Below are 27,500 nucleotides of genomic sequence, written 5' to 3'. Positions count from 1 at the left end.
ATAGAGACGTCATTGCTGCTGCTGCTCTCATTCAGTTTCAGCCTCTGGATCTGATTCTGGATCATAAATATACGCTGAATCTGACTGTTAGCCATGGTTTGTTTTGGATGATGGTTTTTTTTTTTCCTCACGGTAATGTCACAGCTTCCAGACGCTCTCAACACAAAAGCCTACTGGCGCTCGTGATTCTTTAGCTCCGCCCACACGTCACGCCTCCAGCCGCTCGTGTTTTTCCGGAAAAGATCGGTACAGACTATCTTTCTCTTATGAATATAATAAAACTAAAGACTTTTTGGAGTTATGAAGGATGCAGTACTACTCTATAGGTACTCAAGATTAACAGGATATTGAGTGAAAACGAGCATTTCACCCCCCCTTTAAACTCAATGGATTTGGTTGGTATTGAGATGATAAGCATCTTAGAAACACGAGAGCGCTGGTCAGTTCTCAGTTAGATCTTCACACTGCAGCACTAGTACAGTAGAGAAGTGTGTTAGTCTCACGGTCGAGCCGAACGTGTCTCCAGGTCAAAGGTCACACTGCGCTCTGGCTCTCCCGGCTGAAGTCGGAGCTGGAACGCTGCCGGCGGAAGTCGATGAAGATTCCCTCGGTGTCTGAGTCCAGAGACTCCAGGATCTGGTCCACGATGGTCTCGGAGCAGACGGGAGGAGACGGATCCTCACAGACGTCTGGCTCTTCTGCGCAGGACGTCATCTGACACACGGAGTGACGTCTGACCGCGGCGCTGCTCTCGGGGTCGTGCTCCTCCAGCGGCGTCAGCACAGGGATGTTGTAGCTCTTGGAGCGCACCACCAGGTTCTTGGCGTGCGAGTCGCTGGAGCGCGGCCATCGGCGCAGGAGACGCTTCTCTGAGAACAGTAAAGAAAGGACGGGTCAGAGAGAGAGCAGTGACCGCTGCCAGAGCTTCACTGAGACGCTGCTCACCCAGAACACACGAGCTCTGAGCCACCGAGCCATCGCCGCAGAACAGGCCACGCGTCCCCAGATACGGACACACCACCTTCTGCACCAGAGACTCCAGCTTCAGGTAATCACTGCTCACACCTTTAGACTCGTGAACCCCCTGCGACACACACACACACACACACACACACACATCAACATCCTGCGCTGACACACACCACACACCACTCCATTCTCAATCACCAGAACACACAATATGATTTATTTTTCCTATTCTCTTCACATTATGAAATGACGCATCCATTTCCGAAGCACGTCTCTCACACTTTCACCCAGAAAACACACACAGGGTTTCTGCAGGTTTTATGAAGCCAAACTTAAGACCAAGTTCTCTTACTGTAAACATCTCGGGAAAAGCTGTATTAAGCTGTTCTTATCACACTCCCTTAATTTTGCTCAGTTTCTCAGAGAAGACTTCTTTTAAGTCTTTACTAACTACTAAGTCTCTTGATTTGACGAAGTTTAGATAATTTTACTGGAAAACAAGACTAAAATACTGAGGAAGAAACTCACTGCAGTGCAAGCAGGATTTATTGTTATGACTATGATTTTAAGACATTCTGCTCTGATTAAGGACATTTTAAGACTTTAATTTGTAAAAGGTTGAATTCAGTCCAACAGAAACCCTGAAGTATCTGATTCATCATGATCCAAAATCTGAAGATCACTGCGACAGATGTGAAAACACTAAACAATAAAACGAACATATAGTGAGCCCCTTAAAAAGCAGCATGCAGAGACACAGCGGAAATAAAACCACAAACAACAAAACAGAAACACACACACACACACACACACACAGATTGTGAAGTATAAGGTGTAGATATATTTCACACAGAGTCTGAGATGATGCAAGCAGAGAAAACCACAAATATACACACGTCTCATTATAACCCTTGCTTGGAAATCTCAAGTTCACACACACATGTACACTACAACACACACATTTGTCTCGTGTGACTCTGTTCTGTAAGTTTAAGATGTGTTACACACACGCTGCTGAAACCTACTGGAAACAGTTTCAGCTCTGCATCGACTCAGGAAATCTAGAACATTATCAAAGTTTCCGATGTCTGTTGACACACACACACACACACACACACACACACCTGCAGGATGAGCAGCATCTGAATGATGGAGGGCGGCACACGAGCGCGCGGTCGAGTCAGAGCATCGTCCAGCTTTATGTTGAGAGTGATGATGTTCCTGAAGTGCAGCAGAGCCAGCTGACGGACAGACGGCTCCTTCCCCTGAACACACACACACACACACACACACACACACACAGTGAGAGAGAGTCTCAAATCACCACCAGCACATCCTACAAACACTCAAGAGCAAAATAATAGTACTGGAGTGTTTGGTGAAGGACCTGGACGGGGTAGAAGATGGCCTGCAGCATGGACAGAACATTACAGAAGAAGTAGTCCCACGTTTCTGCCAGAGAGTCCAGCAGCTTCTGACCTGCACACACACACACACACACACACACACATGTAAAAGCACAAGGGGATGATTTTTCTAAAGGTCACATCAGCATTAAACACATCCTTTTAATGCAGAGGAAACTCTTCAAAACCACAAACACATGTGAACCGTCAGCAATGTCAGACAGCACCTTACCTTCATAAAAGTGAATCTTATCTCTCAAAATCACCATTCCCTTCGTCAACAGCTGATTCTGTGACACAATCACAATCAAACTCAATTCACAGATGCTTAAATTATTATGATTATTGATCAGAGACTTGACTGATCACCTGCAGATACTCTGTGAAGAAGGAGCCCAACTCAGTCTTTAGGAGCTGCCTAGAGACAGATGGACAGAGAGAGACAAACCAAATTATAAAAGCACAAAAAGAAAATGATCTAACTTACTGGACGAAGTAAACTTGAATGTTATTTGGCCCTAAATAGAGATTACACAACTGCAGAATATCTGAGTACAGTGGAAGACTGTAGATGAAGATGACCGATGACGAGGTCTGGACTGAGCAGTCATACTCTGACTCTAGAGATGGACAGATGTCCACAGCACTGACCGCATCTGACCTTACCGTAATCACAGACACACACTTCCTCACAGGCTGCTCTAACTATGAAGAAATCAAAAAATAAGTTTTATCCAAAATTTGAAACACTTTACCCTGACTTCAAAACGTTACACAAGAAAACATAACTCCAATATTTATTAGGTGAAAAAATACATTTTATCTTACTAGCAGCAAGATACATTGATGACTGTCACAAAAGAGGGAGGAGTCAACAAATCAGTGATGCGCCTATGAACATTTACATTTACATTACATTTACATTTAATCATTTAGCAGATGCTTTTATCCAAAGCGACTTACTTTTTTTTTTTTTTTTTTTTTTATAAATGAAAAGACAACAAAAGGAAAAGTGTTAGTGTTAGTTGATTAAGTGTAGGCAAAAAAGATGAGTCTTTGGATGTTTCTTGAAAAAAAGTAAAGACTCGAATTGAGATTGGGAGGTCATTCCATCAGCTGGGCATAGTCCAGGAAAAGGTCCATGAGAGTGATTCTGAACTTCTTTGGGATGGCACCACAAGGCGTCGTTCACTTAAGATTTAACCAGTGAGTTTAGGTATGTTGGTGCCGTGCCAGTGGTCGTCTTGTAGGCAAGCATCAGTACCTTGAATTTGATGCGAGCAGCTACTGGTAGCCAGTGGAACCTGATGAGGAGGGGAGTAACGTTAGCTTTTTTTGGCTCATTGAAGGCAACCCTCGCTGCTGCATTCTGGATCATTTGCAGAGGCTTGACAGTACATGGAGGAAGAGCCAGGAGAGCATTACAATAGTCCAGTCTGGAGAGAACAAGAGCTTGGACAAGAAGTTGTGTGACTTGCTCTGACAGGAAGGGTCTAATCTTCCTAATGTTGTATAAGACAAACCTGCAGGACCGGGTCGTTGTAGCAATGTGGTCAGTGAAGCTTAACTGATGATCCATCACAACTCCTAGGTTTCTGGCTGTCCTCGAAGGAGTTATGGTTGACAAGCCCATCTGTAAAGAGAAGTTGTGATGAAGCAATGGGTTAGCTGGAGTCACCAGGAGTTCAGTCTTAGTAAGGTTAAGCTGAAGGTGATGGTCGTTCATCCAGCTAGAGATGTCACTCAGACAGGCTGAAATGCGAGCAGCTACCGTCGGGTCATCTGGTTGTAATGAGAAGTAGAGTTGGGTGTCATCAGCGTAGCAGTGATAAGAAAAGCCATGCTTCTGAATGACAGATCCTAAAGATGTCATGTAGATGGAGAAGAGAAGTGGTCCAAGTACTGAGCCTTGAGGAACCCCAGTAGCAAGGTGGTGTGACTTTGAAACATCACCCCTCCAAGACACACTGAATGATCTGTCAGAGAGGTAGGACTTAACCCACAGGAATGCGGCTCCAGAGATGCCCATCTTTCTGAGGGTGGACAGGAGAATCTGGTGATTAACAGTGTCAGAAGCAGCAGACAGGTCCAGTAAGATGAGTACCGAGGATTTTGAAGCTGCTCTTGCTAGTCGCAGGGCTTCAGTAACCGAGAGCAGAGCAGTCTCAGTTGAGTGGCCACTTTTGAAGCCAGATTGGTTGCTGTCCAGGAGGTTGTTCTGTACAAGGAACATAGAAAGCTGGTTGAACACAGCTCGCTCAAGTGTCTTTGCAATGAATGGAAGAAGGGATACCGGTCTGTAGTTTTCAAGAAGCGCTGGATTTAGAGATGGTTTCTTGAGCAGTGGGCTTACCCGAGCCTGCTTGAATGCTGAGGGAAATGTTCCAGAGTGAAGAGAGGAGTTGATAATGTGAGTAAGTGTTGGACACAGATGGACATAGAGACAGACTGATGGACAGAGACACAGGGACAGACAGATGGACATAGAGACAGACTGATGGACAGACATAGGGACAGACAGATGGACATAGAGACAGACTGATGGACAGAGACATAGGGACAGACAGATGGACATAGAGACAGACTGATGGACAGAGACATAGGGACAGACAGATGGACATAGAGACAGACTGATGGACAGAAACATAGGGACAGACAGATGGACATAGAGACAGACTGATGGACAGAGACATAGGGACAGACAGATGGACATAGAGACAGACTGATGGACAGAGACATAGGGACAGACAGATGGACATAGAGACAGACTGATGGACAGAGACATAGGGACAGACAGATGGACATAGAGACAGGGAGAGACAGAGACAGACAGACAGATGGACAGAGAGAAACAGACAGAGACACAGAGACAAACCGATGGACAGAGAGAGCCACATGGACAGAACGGACAGAGACAGACAGAAAGAGAGAGACAGGGACAGAGAGACAGACAGATGGACATAGAGACAGACAGATGGACAGAGACACAGAGACAAACAGATGGACATAGAGACAGACTGATGGACAGAGACATAGGGACAGACAGATGGACATAGAGACAGACTGATGGACAGAGACATGGGGACAGACAGATGGACATAGAGACAGACTGATGGACAGAGACATAGGGACAGACAGATGGACATAGAGACAGACTGATGGACAGAGACATAGGGACAGACAGATGGACATAGAGACAGACTGATGGACAGAGACATAGGGACAGACAGATGGACATAGAGACAGGGAGAGACAGAGACAGACAGACAGATGGACAGAGAGAAACAGACAGAGACACAGAGACAAACCGATGGACAGAGAGAGCCACATGGACAGAACGGACAGAGACAGACAGAAAGAGAGAGAGAGAGAGAGAGAGAGAAAGAAAGAGAGACAGAATTTTTTTAATTGGCATAAAACTACAACTAGAAATGATCAAAAAAGTTTTAGGGGTCAATAAAGGTACGTCCAGTGATGCCTGCAGAGCTGAATTAGGCTTCTACCCACTGAAGATTGAGATGTGTTCAGTTCTGGCATCCCCTTCATCAATCTGATCCTGATTCAAACCGATATAAAGCCTTCCCCGCCGATGAAACCTCAGCAGAATCTCATCCTCTAAACACGCTCGCTCTTCAGCTAGTCCATAAAACCCTGCTCCTCAATAACTACAGGTCCAACCTCAAAGCCATTATTAAGACAGACAGATGGACAGAGAGAGACAGAGACACTCAGGGTGAAAGTAGAAGGTATTAGCATTTTTAAACATGTTTGTTTATTCTTTATCATTAATGAGTTTGACAAAGCATTAGTACTAATTATTCATTATTGTGTACTGGAAATGAAAGGAAACTTCTGGTCTGAACACACCACATCCAGAAACATCTGGAGTCCAGTGAGAATAACACCAGCAGTCAGTAAATCTGCCTCAAACATCTGAGTGTTGAAGACTAGTCGACCGTGATCAGACTGTTGTGTGTTGATTAAAGGGGTTTTAATCGTCAGGATGTTGATTTACTAACGGGTTCATTCACTCTGACCATGATCAGCAGGACTAGTTAAGCTCACTCACCTGACGCCTTCATTCAGCACATAGAGCTCATTCTCTCCCAGATCCTTGCGCTGGAACACAGCGATCACGGCATTATGGATGCTGACACACACACACACACACACACACACAAAGACATTAAATGTGTTTGTGAGGTTTCAGGCAGGACTGACATCTGAATCAGGTTTCACAGAAGGGCTGCACGATTATGACAAAAATGATAATTGTTGATTATTCCCTTTAAATTGTAATTGCGAATGATTAATTATGCAATTAATTATTAATTAACTGGTTAATTACAATGATCGCAATTCGCACTGAATGATGTTTATAACATTGTTTGAAGCAACCACATTTTTATATGAAAATAAACAAACTGAAAACACTCTTTAACTGAAAAACTTTCATTGCTTTTCTTTTGTACTAAGCCTCAAATGTCATCTATACATTCGATTGATTTCTTCTTTAAATAATAAAGTTTAAATATGCATGATGATATACTGTTATACTAAAACTAAAATTGGAAAAACCCTAAGAGAACCTGCATAAAGGGGAAAAAACACAAGTCAGAATAATATTAGTGGATTCTGAACAATTAATTGTGCTCTGAACGATCAGGTGTTAGTGGCATCCGTTATTAGTGCACTTTCACATCAAATCTTTGTGTGTAAATACGAACAGATGAAATGAAGGTGAAAGATTTTCTGCTCACTGAGAAACAAAACATTCCATCAGCTGAATGAGACACACACACACACTTACACAGTCAGCATCAGTGATATCAAACATTCATTGTTCTCCAGCCACTAGTGTGTGTGTGTGTGTGTGTGTAAGAACAGAAACAGAGGATTGTCTTTACACACACACTAATGAGGGCTGATATGTGTCTATGTTGTTTACACACATATTGTGTGGGCCACACACACACACTTTTCACACAACAAACAAACAGAGGAAACTAGTTTTGAAGGAATTTCTTCTCAAATGTTGATGAGAACAGAAGAGCATTTATACAGTGTGTGTGTGTGTGTGTGTGTGTGTGTGTGTCACATTTACATGAAGCTGATTGCCTGCGCGAACACACACTCACTCACACACACTGTTCACTGCACGTTCATGCGCTTTACGGTTATACATGGGTGTTTGTGTGTGAGAGAGAGAGTGTGTGTAGTGTGTGTGTGTGTGTGTGTGAGAGAGTGTGTGTAGTATGTGTGTGTGTGAGAGAGTGTGTGTGTGTGTGTGTGTGTGTGTGTGTACCTGTTCCAGGTGGCGTTGGCTCCAGCTCGGTGCTCCTGGTCGTTCCTGTCATCCAGCGCTGATCTCTCTGATCGACCCAAATCACTCAGACTGGGAGAACTCATCAACTTCAGCCTGTGGAGAGTCCTCATGATCACACACACACACACACACACACACACACACAGCCGTTAGAGAGATAACGGACAGAGTGTAGTGCGTGTTGTCTGTCTCACTTCTGTTGTCTGTCTGTGGTTTAGAGGGAGGGACTCGGGGAGACAATGTGCTCGAATCAACCACTTCCCTGCTGACACACACACACACACACACACACACACACACACACACACACACACACACACACACACTCTCTCTCTCTCTCTCTCACACACACACACACACACACTCTCTCTCTCTCTCTCTCTCTCACACACACACACACACACACACACACACACACACATACTCTCTCTCTCTCTCATATTCTCTCTCTCTCTCACACACACTCTCTCTCTCTCTCTCTCTCTCTCTCTCTCACACACACACACACTCTCTCTCACACACACACACACACACACACACACACACACACACACACACACACACACACACACACACACACACACACACCCGGAGCAGTGGTCAGATATATATCCAGTGGTTCAGTGTCTTGTTTACTTCAGTCAGGTGTATAGAGGAGGAAGAGAGCCCCCCCCCCAACTCCTGCCAGCACCGAGACTCGAACCTGCGACCTTCGGGATACAAGTCCTCTCTAACCATTAGGCTACAGCTGCCCAGATATCACTATATATCTCTGTGTGTGTGTGTGTGTGTGTGTGTGTGTGTGTGTACTTGGATGGGTTAAATGCAGAGCACCAATTCTGAGTATGGGTTACTATACTTGGCAAATGTCACGACTTTCACTTTCACTTTTCTCTCTCTCTCTCTCTCTCACACACACACACACACACACACACACACGTTCATTCAGATCTCTACATGAAGAGAATCCATAGACTTCTATTGTGTTTACATATCGCTAGTTATTATAACTATAACTTACACCCTAACACTAATAGCAAACTTTTGCATTTTTACAATTTAAGAAAAACTATTTTACAAACCTTTTTTTTTCACAAATGAGGAAGTTACCAGAATGAGGTTTTGGGAGGTTCTGTCAGGGTTAGTTCACTTCTGGCTACAAATTAGTTCCCAAAACATGTTTAAGGAGGTATAACTGGCTGTTATTAAGCCTCTCATTAAAAAGAACTTGTTCACAAAGAAATAGTTAATTACAGACTGCTCTCAGATCTGCCTTTTCTGTCAAAGATACTAAAGGCAGCATCTTCTTAGCTATGTTCCTTCTTATGCTAATATTAGTCTGTTTGTCTCTTACTCCGAGGTCCCTGTAGTGTCCAGATCAGCAGCTAGAGATGACCTCTACCGTCCAGAGACTGACCCCTGTACAGACGAGTCCTGCGCTGTAGATTTACACATCGTGATGATCTCAGCAGAACTTTATCTCCAGGTTTCTTCTCTATTTCTGTCACGATGGAGCTTCGGGTCTTGGTCTTTAGTTGGGGTCACTTCTGAAGAGAGCTGAACTGATGACGATGAATCATCACTGAACTGACTTCAGCTGATAAACTCAGTGTTTGTTATCTTACTCTTACATTACTGACTAACTATTTTCCTGTTTGAGACTGTAAAGCTGCTTCGACACCAGTACTGTATAAAGAGCTGCACAAATAAAGATGACTATAAACACTCAAACATGAGAGAACAAAACTGATCTGAATATGATTCATACGCAGTCAGATGATCACATGACTAACACAAGATCAATCAGAACATGAACATCAGATATTGATCAGAGTTTGAATGGAAACCACTGACACACACACACACACACACACACACACACACACTGTACTCACTCTAGTAAAGGCACATAATAATCCCAATCCATGGCTCAAAACTAACAGAATCAGCTCAGCTTTACTCTACGAACACTTCCTGTCTGACTGTCCGTCAGCGTCTGCCGTGGGATCAGAGGACAGATCATGGAAGTGAAAGACAGAGAGGAACACACACACACACAGAGAGAGAGAGAGAGAGAAACTAACCCAACACACAAACACTAAACGAACCAGACACTACCCATGAGTAACTACACAGACACAGAAGCTTTACTCGTACAGCACACACTCAGAAGATCAGCAGACGAAGAGCTGAAAAACCACACATCTCAATTCATCTTCTAATAACTTCTTTTGTCTCAATGGAGATTCATTTATTTTTCTATTAAGTACGATACATGAAAAAACATTACATATTTAAATCATTTATAAACATGCAAATAAATTCAGGGTCCAAATCAAATATCAGTCAAGCAAAATAATAACAAATCCAGCATTATGGGAAGATCTGAAACTGATCTGAACTGATCTTGTGTGTTAAATGGACGGAGACCAGCAGAAACCCTCTGATCCAGATCAATCCAGACTTCACATGTGCCTCATGAAGGACTGAGAGAAGACCGATCTGTGTCTGAGCGCATTACTCTAACACTGAATCTGAACACTAGAAGCACACCTCTGCTGCCGCCTGCTGGATCACGTGTGTAAGTGCTTCCTCTGACCTCTGACCTCCACCATAACCTGCTCAAACTCACCCACTTCAGTTAGTGACCATCCAATCACTGACATCTGACCCTACACCAGACTTCTTGAGATGAAAACTAAAATACTGACCGATCCTGCGGTCACACAAATCAACATCACAAACCACCAGAATGAGTCCAAGCTATTCCTCCAACATTCTGACAAACCTAGGAATCAAACCTGAACACAACATGACACACAGAAACACACACACACACACACACACCCTCTCTCTCTCTCTCTCTCACTCACACACACACACTCTCTCTCTCACACACACACACACACACACACACACACACTCTCGTGAACGGAGGTAAGTTGATAAGTCTGTATTACTGTATTCTGTACTGTACTCCTGATTATGGATCCGCACAGAGACTGATCTGTTCACTTTCATCACTGATTAACTCAAATCACCTACAGCTGCAGGTGTGTCAAACTCTCAAGGACACAAAGACAAACACAATCCTCAGAATAACAGGAGAAAAACACTGACATATCATTAAAACCACTGTTAATATTCTCTAAAACAAGTTAAGTATCATATGTGAATAAACTCACCGTTTCTCTCTTCTGCAGTTGATGTAAAGAAAATATCTGCGTTTCTTACGTTTAGGCGTACTTTGGTTTAGTTATGTGGTGTATTTTATATTTACATTAAATTAATTATTCTGAGTTTCAGTTTTATTAAGTTTAATCGAGTTTCTCGATGTTTGAATCGCGTCTCGCGCTCCGCGTCCGTCTGGCTCGCAGCAGCGTGCGCGCGCACCTGAGCGTGTGCACGAGAAAAGCGCGAGACCGGCGGAACCGACTTAATGATGTACTGTATGTTTGATAGAATTGTAATTAACCACCAAATTGATTAACATACAAATAAATAAAAAAGGATATATAATAATATTAATAGATAATGTAAGAGGACGATAAAAAACATCAGTTAAAGCCAGTTCAGCAATGATTCAGTGACGTCATCAACCAGCTCATTTCAGCTCTTTTCCAATAGTGTCAACAATGTTGCCAGAAATAAGCAAGGCAAAGGCACCAGAACTCCACCGGTGACAGAAATGGAGAAAAACAAACCTTAGGAGAAACCAGACTCACACACAGAGGAGTGTTGTGATGACCATCTGCTGTTCGACTTCTGTCCAGCCATCAAGTACCACTGCATCTGTTCTGCTCTCGTTTCTGACCCAAACAAAGCCATTACAACTATTAAACTTTTCAGACTGAATTCACTCACATCACAAACTGGTCTGTTTCAGCCTCATTAATAAGGTGTGTGTGTTTTGGATTCATTACAAATGAACAGCATGAAGGGAGGACCGAATCAGAGAAGAAAGCTTGATATGGTTAGTTCAGTTCTCAAACACGCTCACCATCATCTCCATCTCGACTGATATCATTCCTTCAATCTCATTCTCACTTTCCAAAAATCAACGTGCCAAATAAGGAAACCCTTAAACTACCCATGCCATCTCTAATGTGCCCACAAACATCTGAAAGAAGGAACACACTCTGTTTGACCCTGAGAATCAGAGTCAGCATGAACACAAACACAGACAGACAGACAGACAGACAGACAGACAGAAACACACAGAAACACAGACACAGACAGACAGACAGACAGACAGAGAGAAACACAGACAGACAGAAACACAAACAGACAGAAACACACAGAAACACAGACTCAGACAAAATCACAAACACAGAAACACAGACAGACAGAAACACAAACAGAAACACAGACAGACAGAAACACACAGAAACACAGACAGACAGAAACACACAGAAACACAAACAGACAGAAACACACAGAAACACAGACAGACAGTCAGAAACCCAGACACAGACAGAAACAAAAAAAGACAAACACAGACGGAAACAGCCAGAAACACAAACACAGACAGAAACACAGACAGAGAGAAACACACAGAAAGTCAGAAACACAGACACAGATAGACAGAAACAGACAAACAGACAGAAACACCGACAGATACCCCAGTGCTTAGGTCTCTTCTGCATAGAGAACAAGAACAAAAGCAGTTCTCATGACGACGGACCGTGTTTTTGTGAGGCGCTTATTAATGAAGCCTCTTGAGTTTTTTTCTGTGCATGTCCCACTTCAGCGGCTCCAGATGAAAGACCACCATCAGATACAGAACTAATTGGTCATGACGAGAGAACAGAAGAGAAAAAGGGCCTCATTCAGAGCTGCGATCACATTCACACGACGGATCTCCCTGCTCTTCCACACACAGTAAATAACCCGAGATATCAGCTGACCCGATTCTCAGCCACACTTGTTCCTGCTGAACGACAGACTGAGCGGATGATACAACAGGAGAGCGAGACGAAGTGAAAACACAGTGAAGGCCTGAGATGGGCTCATCGGAGTCTGATCTGGACCTGCTCAAGCAGGTTCATTATGAACTTGGGCTGTTCATTAGATTTGGATGAAGAACGCTAAAACTAAAAATGTCTTGGAATTAAAAATTTTTTAAAGTCTGTGCTTTAAAATATCTGAGGTTATCGAGCAGTTCAAGAGAGTTTTACTCTAATTTAGTGGATGCCATCAAGTCGTTCGGACCTGTGAGTGAAGATGGAGAACAACTTCTCCATAGCTCAATCAGGAGAACTACATTCTTATGAATAGACTAGAAAACTTTTTCTGGCATTAGTGGAACTGCATTAGCATGGTTCAAATCTTACTTGTCTGACTGCCATCAGTTCGTAGCAGTGAATGAAGATGTATCATATCGATCACAAGTGCAGTATGGAGTACCTCAAGGCTCAGTACTAGGCCCATTTCTCTTCACGCTTTATATGTTACTCTTGGGTGATATCATCAAGAAACACTGTGTTAGATTTTAAAATATTGCTTATTACTTATAAAGCCCTAAATGGTTTAGCACCTCAGTATTTGAATGAGCTCTTATTGCATTATAGTCCTCCATGTCTGCTGCGTTCTCAAAACTCAGGGAATTTGATAATACCTAGAATATCACACACTCAGCACGTTCCTCTGACCATCAACGGTCCTGGGTGTGCACATCACAGAGGACCGGTCCTGGACTGAAAACACCACAGCACTGGCCAAGAAATCACAACAGCGTCTCGACTTCCTCCACAACCTGAGGAGAGCCACCCCCCCCCCCCCATCATGTACACCTTCTACAGAGGCACCATCGAGAGCATCACTGCATCACTGTGTGGTATGAGGCCTGCATTATTGACACTTAGGGTTTTCCTATTTAATGCTGCACAGTTGCCTTGACACAATCTGTATTGTTAAAAGCTCTTTATAATTAATAGTGACTTGACTAGAACTCAGCCCACATTAATACTGTCCTGCAAACCACATTTTATTTCCTTTTTCCCCATTCACACTTTCTGCTGGTGTCAGTGTTTCCAAAACACTACAGAAACTCAACATACAACGTGAGGTTGAGGCTGAAACCACAGCGGCTCTGCTGTACATAAACAGCGACTCTAAGAGATCAGCAAATGAAGGTTAAGACATCCGATGATTTATAATTAAATTACCTTGCCATATTACTTGCGTTTCTAAAGAAGCTTTTGTATTTACATGTATTAATTTAGAGTGAAGTTCTAGATGTTTCTGTACTGCTTATATTTTGATACACAACTCCAATGAATAGGCTTTGAAAGAAAGAAAACCATAATAAAACAAACCCTTAATCTGCTGAAGATATAAATGACTCAAGAACAGAAAGCACCTGCAGAGAGAAGCTTCTCATTTCACAGTCCGACTGCATATGAGCTCCTCTGAAAGTCTTCTTCAGTTTCACATTAAAGATGATGAAGTACCGGTTCTTGAGTTGAGAACTAATGAATTTAATATGGTTACATATGGTATAAAATTCTTCCCAATAATGATCAGAGTTGAATACAGTGCAGTCACATCACCAGAAGCAGCTCTAATCACACAGACACTGTACATGCGTCACACAATGAAGGCTTTTCTTCCCGACTGAATGTCCGTTTACTCTAAAGTGACGCTTACTTCTGAAACAGTCACGGCGGGGCGTTTGGGTTTGCTCTCGCCCGTGTGGATCCTGGTGTGGTTCTTGAGTTTGGCAGCGCTGGCGAAGGCTTTGGGGCAGTATGCGCAGCTGTAGGGCCGCTCCTGCGAGTGACTGCGGCGGTGTCTGGCGAGCTCCGAGGAGCTGCGGAAGCGGCGGGGACACGCGGAGCAGCAGAAGGGTCTCTCTCCGGTGTGGATGCGCTCATGTAGCGCCAGCTCGGTGGAGGTGAGGAAGGTGCGCTCGCAGTGACCGCAGGAGAAGGGCCGCTCGCCGGTGTGGATCAGGTGGTGTCTGGTCAGAGCGAAGGGCTTGGCGAACATCTTCCCGCAGTAGATGCAGGGGAACGGCCGCGCGCCGCTGTGCGACAGCAGATGCTCCTGCAGGGCTCGTTTGAACTTGAAGCTCTTGTGGCACTGAGGGCAGGAGTGCGGCCGCTCGTCACCGTGCGTCTTATCATGTTTGATGAGCTCCCCGAGCGACAGGAAGCATTTCCCGCACTGAGAGCAGAGGTAGGGCCGCTCCCCCGTGTGCATGCGCTCGTGCCGCCGCAGGATGGACAGCTGCGTGAAGCTCTTCTCACAGTGAGGGCACTGGAACGGACGCTCGCCCGTGTGCGTCACCAGGTGTTTCTGGAGCCCGGCGCGGAGCCCGAAGCGCTTCCCGCAGACGGAGCACTGGTGCGGACGCTCGCCCGTGTGGCTCAGCTGGTGTCTCTTGACGTCGGTGCGCCGCGTGAAGGTTTTCTCGCACTGAGGGCATCTGAACTGGTGGCGTCTGCGGTGGCTACGGCGGTGCTGGGATCTCTGCAGCAGCGTGTCGAAGGCCTCTCCGCACTGGTCGCAGCGGTACTGCTGTGTGGCGCTGTGGGTCTTGCGGTGTGTCACGAGCGCGCTGACCGTAGCACTGGCCTCGCCGCAGATGGAGCAGTAGTGCGGGAGCGCTCCGGCGTGGCTCTTCTTGTGGTGCGCCGTCAGCAGGCGCAGGTTGGCGAAGGCGTTCTGGCAGATCCGGCAGGTGAAGCTGGCCTCGCCGTGCATCTTGCGGCAGTGTTTGGTCAGATCCCAGGCGTGCTGGAACGTCTTCTGGCACTGGCTGCAGTGGAAGGGTCGCTCGCCCGTGTGGGTCAGCTGGTGCCGCTGGACGTCTGACCTGCGCGTGAACTTCCTGCCGCAGGTGTCGCATGCGTGCCGAGCGCGAGGGTTGTCGGTGGGTGCCGGCTCACTCTTGCAGGTTTTCCGTGTGTGATACGGGCCGGTGGAAGTCTCTGCTCCGTTCACAGGTGTTTCGGGTCTCCTGGCCGGCTCGCCAGAGCCATCTGTGAGAGACGAAACCGTGAACATCTGTCCAACATCTCTTTTACTGCAATGACATTTATAACTGTAATTAAGCTGTGCATCACTAAAGGCCGTCAGATTGTTGTCCTCCTTCACTAGTAGCAGGGGTGTCTAAACTTCTAGTGTTCCCAGTAAACCTGGATTAGTTGGTTCAGATGGGTTTAATTGGGCTGGAACTAAACTTTGCAGGATTGGACACCCCTGACGTAAACCAATCAAAACCACTAGCTGTGTTGTGTTCAAATATAGTCTGCTGCGATACCTTTTTGCTCTTCGTGTGATGTGACAGCACTCCTGAAACAGAGTACAGAGGATATTTTATTCTTGGTAAATGAAGTGCTGTGTGATTTGTGGATGTGAGTCTGGTCTCACCGTTCCTCTGCGCTGTTCTCCGGTTTAACTGACCCGGATCGTTCTCGTCGACGTGGCGTTTTCTCCACGATGGTTTGGTCAGTCGTCTCTGAAGTTTTTCTCGGTCTTCCTCGTCCTCTCCGCTGTGGGGGTTTCTGCTCAACTTCTGATTCGGATGTTCTGACTTCCTGTGGTGCAGACACGTCACTTCCTGCTCCAGGACAGATGTCAGCCCGGTCTCTCTCATCGTTTAGGGTTTGCTGATTGGATTCATCCTGTAGATCGAGGTCACTCTGCGTCTCATTATGGGATGTTGTCGCTGGGGCGTCGCTCGCAGCTCTGTGTGAAGCATCATCTTGTGCTGGTTTGTCAGAGAAAGGTTCAGGATCTTCTGCAGATACAGCAGGACTCTGGTGTACGAGCAGCACCTCCACACCGTCAGCATCCTCCTTCTCCATCAGCTCCTCGGACTCCTCCTGGCTGCTGAGCTCCACCTCCGTGTAGTCTGTGACGATGATGGTGTCCGAGCACAGCTGACCCAGAGCGGCCGCACTCAACATGGACCCCGCCGCCGGCTGGACGTGGTACAGAAGCGGCTCCTCAGCGAGGGCCATGCGTGCAGACGGAGGGATGGAGAGAGAAGAGACGATGCAGTCACCAGAGGAGCGAGGAGGAGCGCCTGAGAGAACACAGCACAGCTCTTCTAATCGAAGTACACTACTAAATATACACAACAAAGAACCTGAGAACTGAAATTACTATCCGAAAGTGCAGTAAACTCAGTGTGTTTGATAAGTTAAAATATGAAAACAAATACCAGTTTGCATAATCAAGCAGAAAGATTTGATTTAATAACCCTGTGCCACTCTTACCTTAAACATAAGGTGTAAAATAACAAAATGTCCAAATCCTGGCAGATGAGCTGCTCTATGGCCCATTTTTTGAGTTAAACGCATATGAAACAGTTGGTTTCCATACCCAGCTTCTGCCAGCTGTGAGTTTCTGCGGCTCCGAACATCTGGTGCTGCTGCAGGAGGACGAGCAGGTCGTTCGGGTCGCTCCACATACAGTCCTCCAGACCAGCGGGGGCAGGATTGAGCCACGCCAGCGTCTGAGAGAGAGAGAACAGATCACCTTCTGAGCTACGACTACATCTGGACTTCTACCACACACAAACACAAAGCAGAGAGTCGCTGCTGTACTTTCTGGAAGTCTGGCACAGGAAGCAGTTTCTCCAGACCGGAGAGCAGCTCCCACATCAGCTCCTTCAGCGCCGTGTCGAATCGAGCCCCGTATTGCACCGGAAACACCTCCTGCGTGACACACACACAGACACATAAACACACGAGACCGGCCGCGAGTCACGCCGAGGATCAACATGATGTGTGTCTGACCTGGAAGAAGTAGGCTTTCTCCACCGGGTCCTTCAGCAGCGCCAGAACCAGAGCTCTGAAGTTAGTGAGAGATGTTCTGAGATCAGCGTCAGGACCCTAGAAACAAACACAGATCCAATCACACCAGCCTCCACCGTTACAGAGGAGACGTTATATTAATTAACCACATGTTCTGACCGTGGGGTCAGGATTAGGCTTTGGTTTAAGGTTATTATAAATGATAATGAATAATGTCATGATGAATGTGTGTTAACTAATGAATGAGTGCATTAACGCAGTATTTGGGGACAGTACCGCGTGTCCAGCCAGAGCTGCTGGAATCTGTATTTTGTCCAGATGGAGCTGCACAGATCTCACACTCGCTGCACCACGACACAACTCCAACACCATCTACAGGGAAACACACACGGTCAGGAGCTGGAGCCCCACACACACACACACACACACGCTCAGACGAACACACACAAACACACACTCAGAGAGAGCGATGCACACAGGCTTAGACACACACACACACACACACACACAGAGACAGAGACCCTGGCTCTCAGACACACACACACACTCACACACACACACACACACACAGAGACAGAGACCCTGGCTCTCAGACACACACACACACACACAGGCTTAGACACACACACACACAGACAGAGACCCTGGCTCTCAGTCACACTCACACACACACCCTGGCTCTCAGTCACACTCACACACACACACCCTGGCTCTCAGACACACACACACACACAGGCTCAGTCACACACACACACACAGGCTCAGTCACACACACACACACACACACACACACACACACACACAGGCTCAGTCACACTCACACACACACACACCCTGGCTCTCAGACACACACACACAGGCTCAGTCACACACACACACACACACACACACACACCCTGGCTCTCAGACCCAGCATCAGCTGCACTCTCTGTCTGTATCCCAGCAGCTGCGGCAGCGTCTCCGTCACCATGGAAACAAACTCCTCCAGCTTCCCATAATGCATCACGCTCTTCTGCTGCAGCACCTGCCACATGAAGGCGCTCATGAGGTGCAGCGGAGGAACCAGCAGCCGCAGAGAGGCCAGAGGAAGAACGCCACCTGAGGAGACACACACATAAACATTACAGACGGAGAACCCATCCCACAATGCACTGCACCCACTTCCAGTGGGATTAACAACTGAGATTTTAACACTTCCTCCCAGTTAGACACTAGACAAATGTCCATGAGGTCACATGACTCCAGTGTAACAAGCACAGCTGAAGATTTAGGCAGAAAATCGAAAATCGTGCTGTAAATCGTGATGATATGCAGACTAATAACGTCACAGAAAGAGCACGAGCAGTGTTTCAGGAGCGGTTTATTTGAGTGTCGTGACAGTCTGCGCTGATCTGCGCAACAATGACTCTGATCAATCACTCCAGCCGCAGATCAGCGCAGAAACACCGTTTCTCCGCGGGGTTTGACTGATAAATCACCTGCTGTCACGGCGCTGTACACACAGCTCTCGAGCTTAAAGAAGAATCCGCTCTTACTGGATTCATTACCTGCGTTCGTGATTTCAGCGCTGTTTTCTTCGTCCATAGGGAACGTTGTTGAAGCTTCACTGGGCTGCGTGCGTGACGTCACGTCCGGTCTGGAATAGTCAAAATAAAAGCGCCGCTTTAAAACCTTTAAATGGAATTTGCATAAACCATTCTTATTTATGACGAACATGTTTTATTAAAAAATATCTGTTATATTGTAGTCTTATATGATGACCGATCAAACATCACTTTATTTCTTAAAATATGATGACAAACATGTCCCTTCCCATTTAAGAAAATATTTTGAAGAAAAACAAGTAATAAAATGAAATAAATGTATATTAAATTCACTTCAAGCTTCAATGAAGAAGTTAAGTTTGTGTCTTACTGTAAATAGTGTGAAGGTTTTAAAAGGCGCAGTGATATTACGCAGCGCCTGAAAATAGTCCCAGCTAGTTTGTGTAGTAGCAGCAGTAGCAGAGATGCTGGGTTTGGATTCACGTTTAACATTTGCAGAACATATCAGGAGAATGGAAGAAAAATGCAAAAGAGTAATAAATGCAATGAGATGTTTGAGGGGAAAAGAATGGTGTGCAAGTATATTATCAATGAAGAAGAAGAAAAAAAAGAAAAAAAAAATATATATATATATATATGTGTGTGTGTGTGTGTGTGTGTGGCCCTAATTCGATCAGTATCACTTATACTGTATTAGTCCTACAGTCAGTTACAAGAATATTTAATCAAGGAAGGCAGATAACATGTGTATGGGTACCAGGACATGTGGGAAAGGGGAAAAAGATAAATTAGCCAAAACAGCATTAACAAGAGGAAACATACAAATGCAAGTAAATATCAGCGAAGCAGAGGTTAAAAGTGTGATATGGAAGACAGTAAATCGAATGTGGCAAGAGAGGTGGGATAGAGGGAGAAGGGAGGCATTTACCAAATCCAGAGGGATGTTAAATGTTCAGTGACTGGAAGTGGAAATAGCAGAGAGGAAACAGTCATTTCTAGGTTATGATTGGGACATTATTTATTAAACAAAACACTCAAGTTAAGAGGAAAACATGATCCTGTATTGTGTGAGGTGTGCCAGGAAGAGGAGTCAGTGGAGCATGAGGTGTGAGGTTCAGAGAGATAGAGGTTCAGGACATGAGATTAAACGGCCACTGAGCACTCAACATAGGGCACAGACTAGAATTCTGATGGGTTTCTTAAGGGACGTGGGTTTATAATAGAGTGTGAAGAGTTATAGGATTATTGAGGAAGGTTAACTATTATTATTACTATTATCATCATTATTATATAGTAGAATAATTGTGAAGTGTGTGGATTTATATGCTTGGGGGAGAAGGCGGGAATTGGGTGAATTAGTTTGTGAACCTGTTGTCTGATCCACCACAATCCGGAACAGAGGGTGGCAGTAATGCACCAATTATGCTGGATCCCAACCGGCGTTTAACATTAAAAAGAAGAAGAGTTGCCGGGGACTATTTTCCAGGTGCTGTGTAATATCACTGCGCCTGCTGTATAGTTCCCAGCCATCTAGAAAATCACAACTTTCATTTCCCGTCGAACTTATTACACGATGTAACTATTTCAATTCAATTCAATTTTATTTGTATAGCGCTTTTTACCATACAAATCGTTACAAAGCAACTTTACAGAAAATTATGTTTCTACAATATTTAGTAGTAGCTACTAGTAGTTTGTGCACATTTGACAGGATTTTAGAAAAAATAAAATTAATAATAATAATACAAGATGTACTCAGCTAGACGATGAACTATCAATATTATTAATTAAGTTATTATATGATGCAGTCACACATTTAGCAATAATTGTTAGTTCTGTTGTTGATTCAGGGTTAGCATCATCTGAGGTCCTCTGAGGGTCAGCATCATCTCTTCTCAGGTGTTCTGGATCCAGACTGGAGCTTGTGTAAATCCTAGTTAAAGCGCTATACAAATACAATTTAATTGAAAAAAAAAAAACTACAGAAGAGTCAAGTTTTAAATAGAAAACATATATAAACTATTTGGTCACTTTTGAGCAAGATGCTAATGGTCTAATCAGATTCAATGATCTATGCTAAGCTAAGCTAAAAGAGCTAACGTTTAACTGAACATTTCACCGTCTTTATGAGTCAAATCTGTGAAAAACGAAACTACAGTCACTTCTGCTTCATTTCAGCTGCATAAAGGACCAGTAAGAAGAAATTAAAAGTTCACTCAGTTTTATTAAAAAAGATCATTTCATTTGTTACAATAGCTTATAGACGCGACTGAAGCTGTACACATCCATTTTTATACAATGTTTTACAAGTAAAGCATCAATGTACAAAAACGCAAGTTAGTGGAAGTATCATGACTGATGAGAAACCAAATGTTGGTCATCTTTGAACACATCCTTGCAAAGCATCATGGGAATCAATGTGAAACCACCAACAATGACCGAAAACAAAGACTTGTCATAAAAATGAAACATTTAAAGCAATTCTGTAGTGAATGAATCCTGCTCACTCTTTCAAAGTGCTTTAGACATTTTCCCACAATTCCAGCAACACACAGGGGTCAGAGGTCAAACTGAGCTGACAAACACTCCACTGATGATTCTTACTGCTGGTGACCATCGGCTGCTTCCTGCACACACACACACACACACCCTCATACACGCTCTCTCACACTCAATTTCACCCACTCACACACACACACGCTCACTTTCTCATACACTCTCACACTCACACACACACACACACACACACTCTCTCTCTCTCTCTCATACACACTCACACTGAACTGATCCTGTAAAGTGTAGCTTAAAAAAGTGTGAGCAGAATGATAAAGGAACTAAAAACATGGTATTACCCAGAAGCCCTTGCAGATCAGGCCATTAAAGGGAGGTTTGGGACACGGAGAAATTTGGAAAAGCTGTTTCTGACACACATCTGTGATTGTACCGACGCTGCTGTCGTGAACATGAAGACGATCTGAAGGCAGTGTGTGACACACACCAACACCAGCTGAACAACAGTAACAGACGACGACTGACACGTCCTGATGCATGCTGGGTAATACAGGACGTTTGTGCTCATGAGTCTCTCTTTATAAAAGATCAGAGGAACCTGCAGAAGTGCTACAAACACAAAAACAGATGCATCATGGGAAACTAAGCTGTTAAGAGACATTAGAGGAACCCTCATTCAAACACACACACACACACACACACACACACACACACGAACGCACTCTCTCATTCTAACACACACTTGCTTTCTCTCTTTCGTTCAAACACACACACACACACTCTCTCAGGACTGTCACACCAGACACTATTAGTAGCTATTAATAATTAAAGGACAACAGAAGCACTGCAAGGACATGATGATGATGATGATGATGATGATAGATATGAAGATTCTTCTTTATAGCTTATAAATACAGTATCTACACAGCATGTGGTACAAAAATAATCAACCTTTGTGGGCACTGAGATTTAAAAAAGTGAAAAATGATTGAAAGTGTGTTCTAAAAGCGGTCAGGCACGAGAAGTCATCCGTGATTGTGAGCCGTGTGTCACACGTGACCTGACATGACCCTCGTCACGTGGAGGCTGCGGGAAGGTTCCATGTGATTGGTTAGGATCGCATCACTTCCTGTCCGTTCCCCTAAAGCATCCGTGTCGAGGCGCCGCTGAAGTTCGTCACCACAGTCGAGGCCACATGACGTCTTCAATACAAAAATAGTAGAAAAATACAAGTACCTTCTTGTTTGGCAGCTCATCCAGCGGGTGATTTGTGTTTGAGATCACAGTGTGATGCAGCTCCGAGCCTGCAGGGGGCGACGGATGTCTCCATCTATTTGGCATGAACGTGTTTGATTCTAAACTCCTGGATTAAGGCAACGTATCACGTCTGTGTGGATTTAATAAAACGTTCTCTTAAAAAAAAAATTTACAAATGTATTTTAATACAAAGCTCCATGGCATAACCAATAAACACTGTATAGAAAATATATAAATATGTTTTCTTTTTCTTTTTAAATGTACAGAGAGCCGCAAGACCCGAGACAGATGCCCACGTGTTTCTCTCTGGTCAAAGTCAGCGCCACCGGCTATATACACGGATGCCATGGGCGAAGCTTAGAGGGCGGGGCTCAGGACTAGTCCGTGCAGGGCGGGGCTTACACGGTGGTGGGTGGGGCTCAGGACGAGTTTGTGCAGGGCGGGGCTTACTTGGCAGTGGGTGGGGCTCAAAATGAGTCCGTGCAGGGCGGGATTTACACAGTGGTGGGCGGGGCTCAAAACAAATCTGTGCAGGGCGAGGCTTACACAGTGGTGGGCGGGGCTCAGAATGAATCTCTGCAGGGCAGGGTTTACGCAGGGTGGGCGGGGCTCAGGACGAGTCTGTGCAGGGCGAGGGTGGAGGTGGGTACAGGTGGTGTGAGTAGCTGCGCTCTGTGAAGGGCGAGGGTGGGCAGCTCTCACAGTTCTCCTCTGCAGACAGGTACTGGCTCCGAGGGGTGGGCGGCGGCGGCAGCGGCTCCGAGTCGTAGTTCAGGTCACTCATGTAGCCCTTGACCGCGGCGCTGGACGCGTGCGGAGCTCTTCGGCCCGGCGTGTAGTCGCTGTCACACACGTCTGTGCTGCAGGGCGTCGTCGGGGGGGCGAAGTGACGGTAACTGTACGGTCTGTAGCTGTAAAACACCTCGAGTCAGACACAGAATCACAAACACTAGACATCTGTGTGACGCGTGCGGTCCGTTACCTGTACGATCGGTGCGTCGACGGACTGTTCGAGGAGTAACCGAACTCCATCGTGTACTGTGACCTCACTGTGGCGGGAGACGGGGGGGGATTCAGGATCTAGAATTATGGGAGAGAAAAGACATTTACATTTACATCAGTTTTTTAAAACCAAATTTAACTATAATACGTAATAATAAATATAAAACTAAAGATATAATACAATTAATTTATTCAATATATAACATGTACTGAAACTCGTTTACAGTATGTGTAGAAAAGAATCAGCATCCTTCAAAATAATCACATTTTATTGCTTTGCAGGCTGAGATAATAATGGACACAGTTTTTGTTTAATCCAGCTGTATTAACTCTAAGGGCATCTTATAACATCCAGGTGAAAGATAAAACACCAACAAGTAAGAAAAAAAAAAAAAAACGATTCAATGGGCCTCATTCATGAATATAGGAGTAAATTCGAAGTAATTTCCACATAAAACAAACCTTCTCCAAAACTCTTCGGATTAACAATCTTTGTAAACATCAGATCTGATAGTTAAATGTTTATGTTAATGAATTACAATCATTGGTAAATGGGGCGCTTGGGCACGCTCATTCACAATTAGCATAATCTCCACCTATGAATTACAGCTACGCAAACTGTGTGTCCAGGAACGCAGTGAAATATTCTGGTCTACTTTCTCCAGTATATTGCATAAATGCAAAAGAGACTAGGCCATATGCCTAATCAACTGTTTTGATTGTTTTTAGTCATCTGAAAAATGTCAGGCGCTTTTCTTAAAATGACCAGTTGGTGGCGCTTGAGATCACTTTGGTGGCACAGAGTTTTTCCATCTGAGAAGCTTTAGTTGATATGGTATGGAATATTAATGGCGCCAAGGTATTAGCCAACTCTGGTCTCAATTTTAAATATAATACAGCAGTAACCAGTAATATTGACTCACCATTTACACGTTAGGGAGCAGGTGTACATTTCTTTCGTATCAACTAACATCTTGAAAATTCAAACATCTTCATCAATTCGAAAGTTTGTCAGAAAACTGTTTAGGAACCATTCACACAAAAATTAGTTCTGTTTGTGTTTCATGAACGAGGCCCATTGAGTTGGAACCACCTTTAGCTTTAATTACAGCCTTTAGTCTGTTGGGATGTCTTTACTGACTTTGTAATATTTGCCCACTCTTCTCTGCAGAACTGCTCAAGTTCAGCTCAATCTGACAGTGAGTCTTTGTGGACTGCAGCCACAGGGTTTCAGTGGAGTTTAAGGGCTCTGACGAGTCCACGCAAGACATTCAGATTGTTCTCCATCAACCACTGTGTGCTCGGTTTTGCCGTGTGCTTTTGGTCATTGTCATATTGCAAGGTAAACCTTCTTCCTATTGACAGCTTTCTGGCAGATTTTTCTCAAGAATTCAGATCGTGCTTAGCAGCCCGTTACAATGCTGTCTACTTAAATGGTAAAAAAATCTTAGTTACCATCAGTAAATTATGGGGTGCCACAAGGATCCGTGTTAGGCCCTCTGTTATTTTCAATAAACATGCTGCTAGCAATATGATAATAATGCTAGCAACATGCTAGTATCTTGCTAGAAACAGGTTATCAAGATCTAATCGATCTATATTTTCTAACTTCAGGTTTCTACAACTACTTTAAACTTTCAGGCTACGATCATTCAAACAGATGAAGATAGATTATGCATCCTATAAAAGCTACAACATGTTACATTATAAACGTGAGGCTGTAGAAGGGCACACAAGAAACTGAAGCCTTTAAAGATTAAAGAACACATTAGATTGTTTTTCCTTCCACAAACTGAAGGCCTCTTAAAATGCTAGTGTCTTTTCCGCACACTTTCACAGACAGAAGTGAGCGTTGACTGACCGGAGGGAAGAATGTGCCCTTGGTGCTGGACGAGCTGCTGGACGAGGCTCCGGTCACATGTGCTCGGTCATACGGAGGACCGCTGCTGCCTCCCATGATGCTCAGCGAGCCGATGACCGACTTCCCACGAGACATGCCTGAGAGAGAGAGAGACACAGGTCAGCAGGGGTCAGACACAGGTCAGCAGGGGTCAGACACAGGTCAGCAGGGGTCAGACACAGGTCAGGTGTACGGCGCGGTGTGCTGCGGTCACCTGGCAGCGAGCCGGTCAGAGAGCCGGGGTGAGGCACGTATCCCAGAGGCACCGGCGCCGGCCCGTGCACCACGAAGTCATTGGTCATGGTCTCGCCGTCGTCCTTCATCTGAGGACACAGGACACGCTGGCACACGAAATACACGGCCCCCACCACGAACAGCACCATCACCACCCCCACGATAGAGCCGATGGTGTTCGAGGGAGAGAAGGACGGCTCTTCTGTGGCGTCTGAGGAGGAAACCACAGCTCAAGAACAAGGACAGAGGAGACAACACTTCAGTAAACCCCACACACACACACACACACACACACACAGATCAGATCACGTCTGAAACGGCTCATTTCCTGGAGAACAGATCAGGAGTCTGCTGATAAATCTGCTGGAAATCAAGACAGAATCACGTACAGCAGCCGATCTCGTCAGAGTTGTCCGTGCAGTCCGTGTTGTGGTCACACTTCTTGTGCCGCCCGATGCACTGGCCGTCGGTGCAGGTGAACTGATCCACGGGACAGAGCACTGCAGAGACAGACAGGAAGTGTGGGTGAATCAGGCAGGAAGTTGCTGACAGCCGGCGAGGATGGGCTGGCGACGGTTACCTTCACACTGGTTCTCGTCGGATCGGTCCTGGCAGTCGATCTCTCCGTTGCAGCGCAGAGTAACGTCCACACACTGCTTGCTGTCGCACTGGAACTGGTGTTCGGAGCAGACGGGACAGTCTCGCTCGTCACTGCCGTCGTCACACTCAGAGAAGCCGTCGCAGCGCCAGGCCTGAGGGATGCAGTCCACCTCGCCGGACACACACGAGAACTGCTCCGGAGAACACGTGGGCGGCTCTGAGGAACACACACTATATTCATCACTGGTTCAACTGGATTTCATTATTAGCATTCGTAGCATTATTGGAATATATCACAAATGCACTTTATTATTTATTATTTTCTGAATCCGTGATCCTTGGTGATTCATACAGTGCAAGTCAATGGCTGAATGAACACAGAATGAATCCCAGAGGCTCCTGATGATATATTGAGTTCTAATGAAGCGAGATGTTGTAAATAATGTGCAGTTTTGATCGTTGTGCTTCATAAGAACTCAATATATCATCATGTGTTGTCTGATATGCTTTTTTTGACTTGCACTGTATGAAAGATCGCCTGAGGGCGAGCAAATGAACAGATTAGCACAAAGATTCCTGTACAACTCTGAAACTCTCTTGACGTGTCGTCAGCTGTAGCTCTCTAGAAGGGAGATTATGAGTGTGTGTGTGTGTGTGTACCTCCACAGGAGAGCTCGTCCTGCAGCAGCACCAGGTGTGTGTGTGTGTGTGTGTGTACCTCCACAGGAGAGCTCGTCCTGCAGCAGCACCAGGTGAACGGGACAGGAGCAGCGCGTCGATCCGTCTCCCTTCACGATGCAGATGTGTGAGCAGCCGCCGTTCTCAGAGGTGCAGGGGTGTTTATCTGCAGACACACACACACACACACACACACATGAACACACGCCCCCAGACACTCTACCCATGATGCTCGGCGAGAGCTGCTCACTGTACTCGTCCATGTGGAGCTGGCGGACGGCGTGGATGTCGCTCAGAGAGGCGATG

General features: G+C 45.2%; 3 protein-coding genes across 12 annotated transcripts in view; all 3 read right to left on the bottom strand.

The window, feature by feature from the left end:
* Positions 1–11,930, bottom strand: part of LOC113047917 (proline-rich protein 5-like) — a 13,912-nt gene extending 1,982 nt beyond the window's left edge. Inside the window, exons 1-10 of one of the 8 annotated variants that reach the window (XM_026209296.1) lie at positions 10,255–10,880; positions 9,597–10,221; positions 7,681–7,806; positions 6,445–6,525; positions 2,745–2,793; positions 2,608–2,665; positions 2,357–2,448; positions 2,094–2,234; positions 946–1,084; positions 504–869 (exon numbers count right to left, since the gene is read on the bottom strand). In XM_026209296.1, the coding sequence (XP_026065081.1) occupies positions 535–869; positions 946–1,084; positions 2,094–2,234; positions 2,357–2,448; positions 2,608–2,665; positions 2,745–2,793; positions 6,445–6,525; positions 7,681–7,806; positions 9,597–9,628 (1,053 nt within the window). In that variant the 5' untranslated portion in view covers positions 9,629–10,221; positions 10,255–10,880 and the 3' untranslated portion in view covers positions 504–534. The other 7 variants (XM_026209297.1, XM_026209304.1, XM_026209298.1 and 4 more) reach the window with 7 other exon arrangements.
* A 1,736-nt stretch (positions 11,931–13,666) lies between these two features.
* Positions 13,667–19,116, bottom strand: si:zfos-932h1.3 (zinc finger protein 497). 3 transcript variants are annotated; one of them, XM_026209293.1, is made up of 9 exons: positions 19,016–19,116; positions 18,364–18,566; positions 17,745–17,840; positions 17,451–17,546; positions 17,259–17,369; positions 17,035–17,167; positions 16,078–16,735; positions 15,968–15,999; positions 13,667–15,686 (listed from the first exon to the last, which is right to left on the bottom strand). In XM_026209293.1, the coding sequence occupies exons 1-9, from the start codon at positions 19,050–19,052 to the stop codon at positions 14,329–14,331; spliced, it is 2,724 nt and encodes a 907-aa protein (XP_026065078.1). In that variant the 5' UTR covers positions 19,053–19,116; the 3' UTR covers positions 13,667–14,328. The 3 variants fall into 3 exon arrangements, with proteins under 3 accessions (XP_026065078.1, XP_026065079.1, XP_026065080.1); XM_026209294.1 differs by lacking the exon at positions 19,016–19,116 and having other exon boundaries at positions 18,378–18,515; XM_026209295.1 differs by lacking the exons at positions 18,364–18,566; positions 19,016–19,116 and adding an exon at positions 18,174–18,178.
* Positions 19,117–21,216: 2,100 nt separating this feature from the next.
* The window catches only part of LOC113047914 (low-density lipoprotein receptor-related protein 6-like), a 21,901-nt gene continuing 15,617 nt past the window's right edge, over positions 21,217–27,500 (bottom strand). Inside the window, exons 16-23 of the mRNA XM_026209291.1 lie at positions 27,445–27,500; positions 27,235–27,360; positions 26,497–26,733; positions 26,306–26,416; positions 25,897–26,127; positions 25,644–25,780; positions 23,763–23,860; positions 21,217–23,691 (exon numbers count right to left, since the gene is read on the bottom strand). The exon at positions 27,445–27,500 is cut by the window's right edge and continues 154 nt beyond it. Coding sequence (XP_026065076.1) covers positions 23,391–23,691; positions 23,763–23,860; positions 25,644–25,780; positions 25,897–26,127; positions 26,306–26,416; positions 26,497–26,733; positions 27,235–27,360; positions 27,445–27,500 — 1,297 coding nt within the window. The 3' untranslated portion in view covers positions 21,217–23,390. The remainder of the gene's footprint in view (positions 23,692–23,762; positions 23,861–25,643; positions 25,781–25,896; positions 26,128–26,305; positions 26,417–26,496; positions 26,734–27,234; positions 27,361–27,444) is intronic.

This window comes from Carassius auratus, chromosome 29 (assembly GCF_003368295.1).
Source record: "Carassius auratus strain Wakin chromosome 29, ASM336829v1, whole genome shotgun sequence".
In the NCBI taxonomy this organism is placed as follows: domain Eukaryota; kingdom Metazoa; phylum Chordata; class Actinopteri; order Cypriniformes; family Cyprinidae; genus Carassius; species Carassius auratus.
The sequence above is the reverse complement of the archived record's forward strand: the minus strand, read 5'-3'. Positions and strand labels throughout refer to the sequence as shown.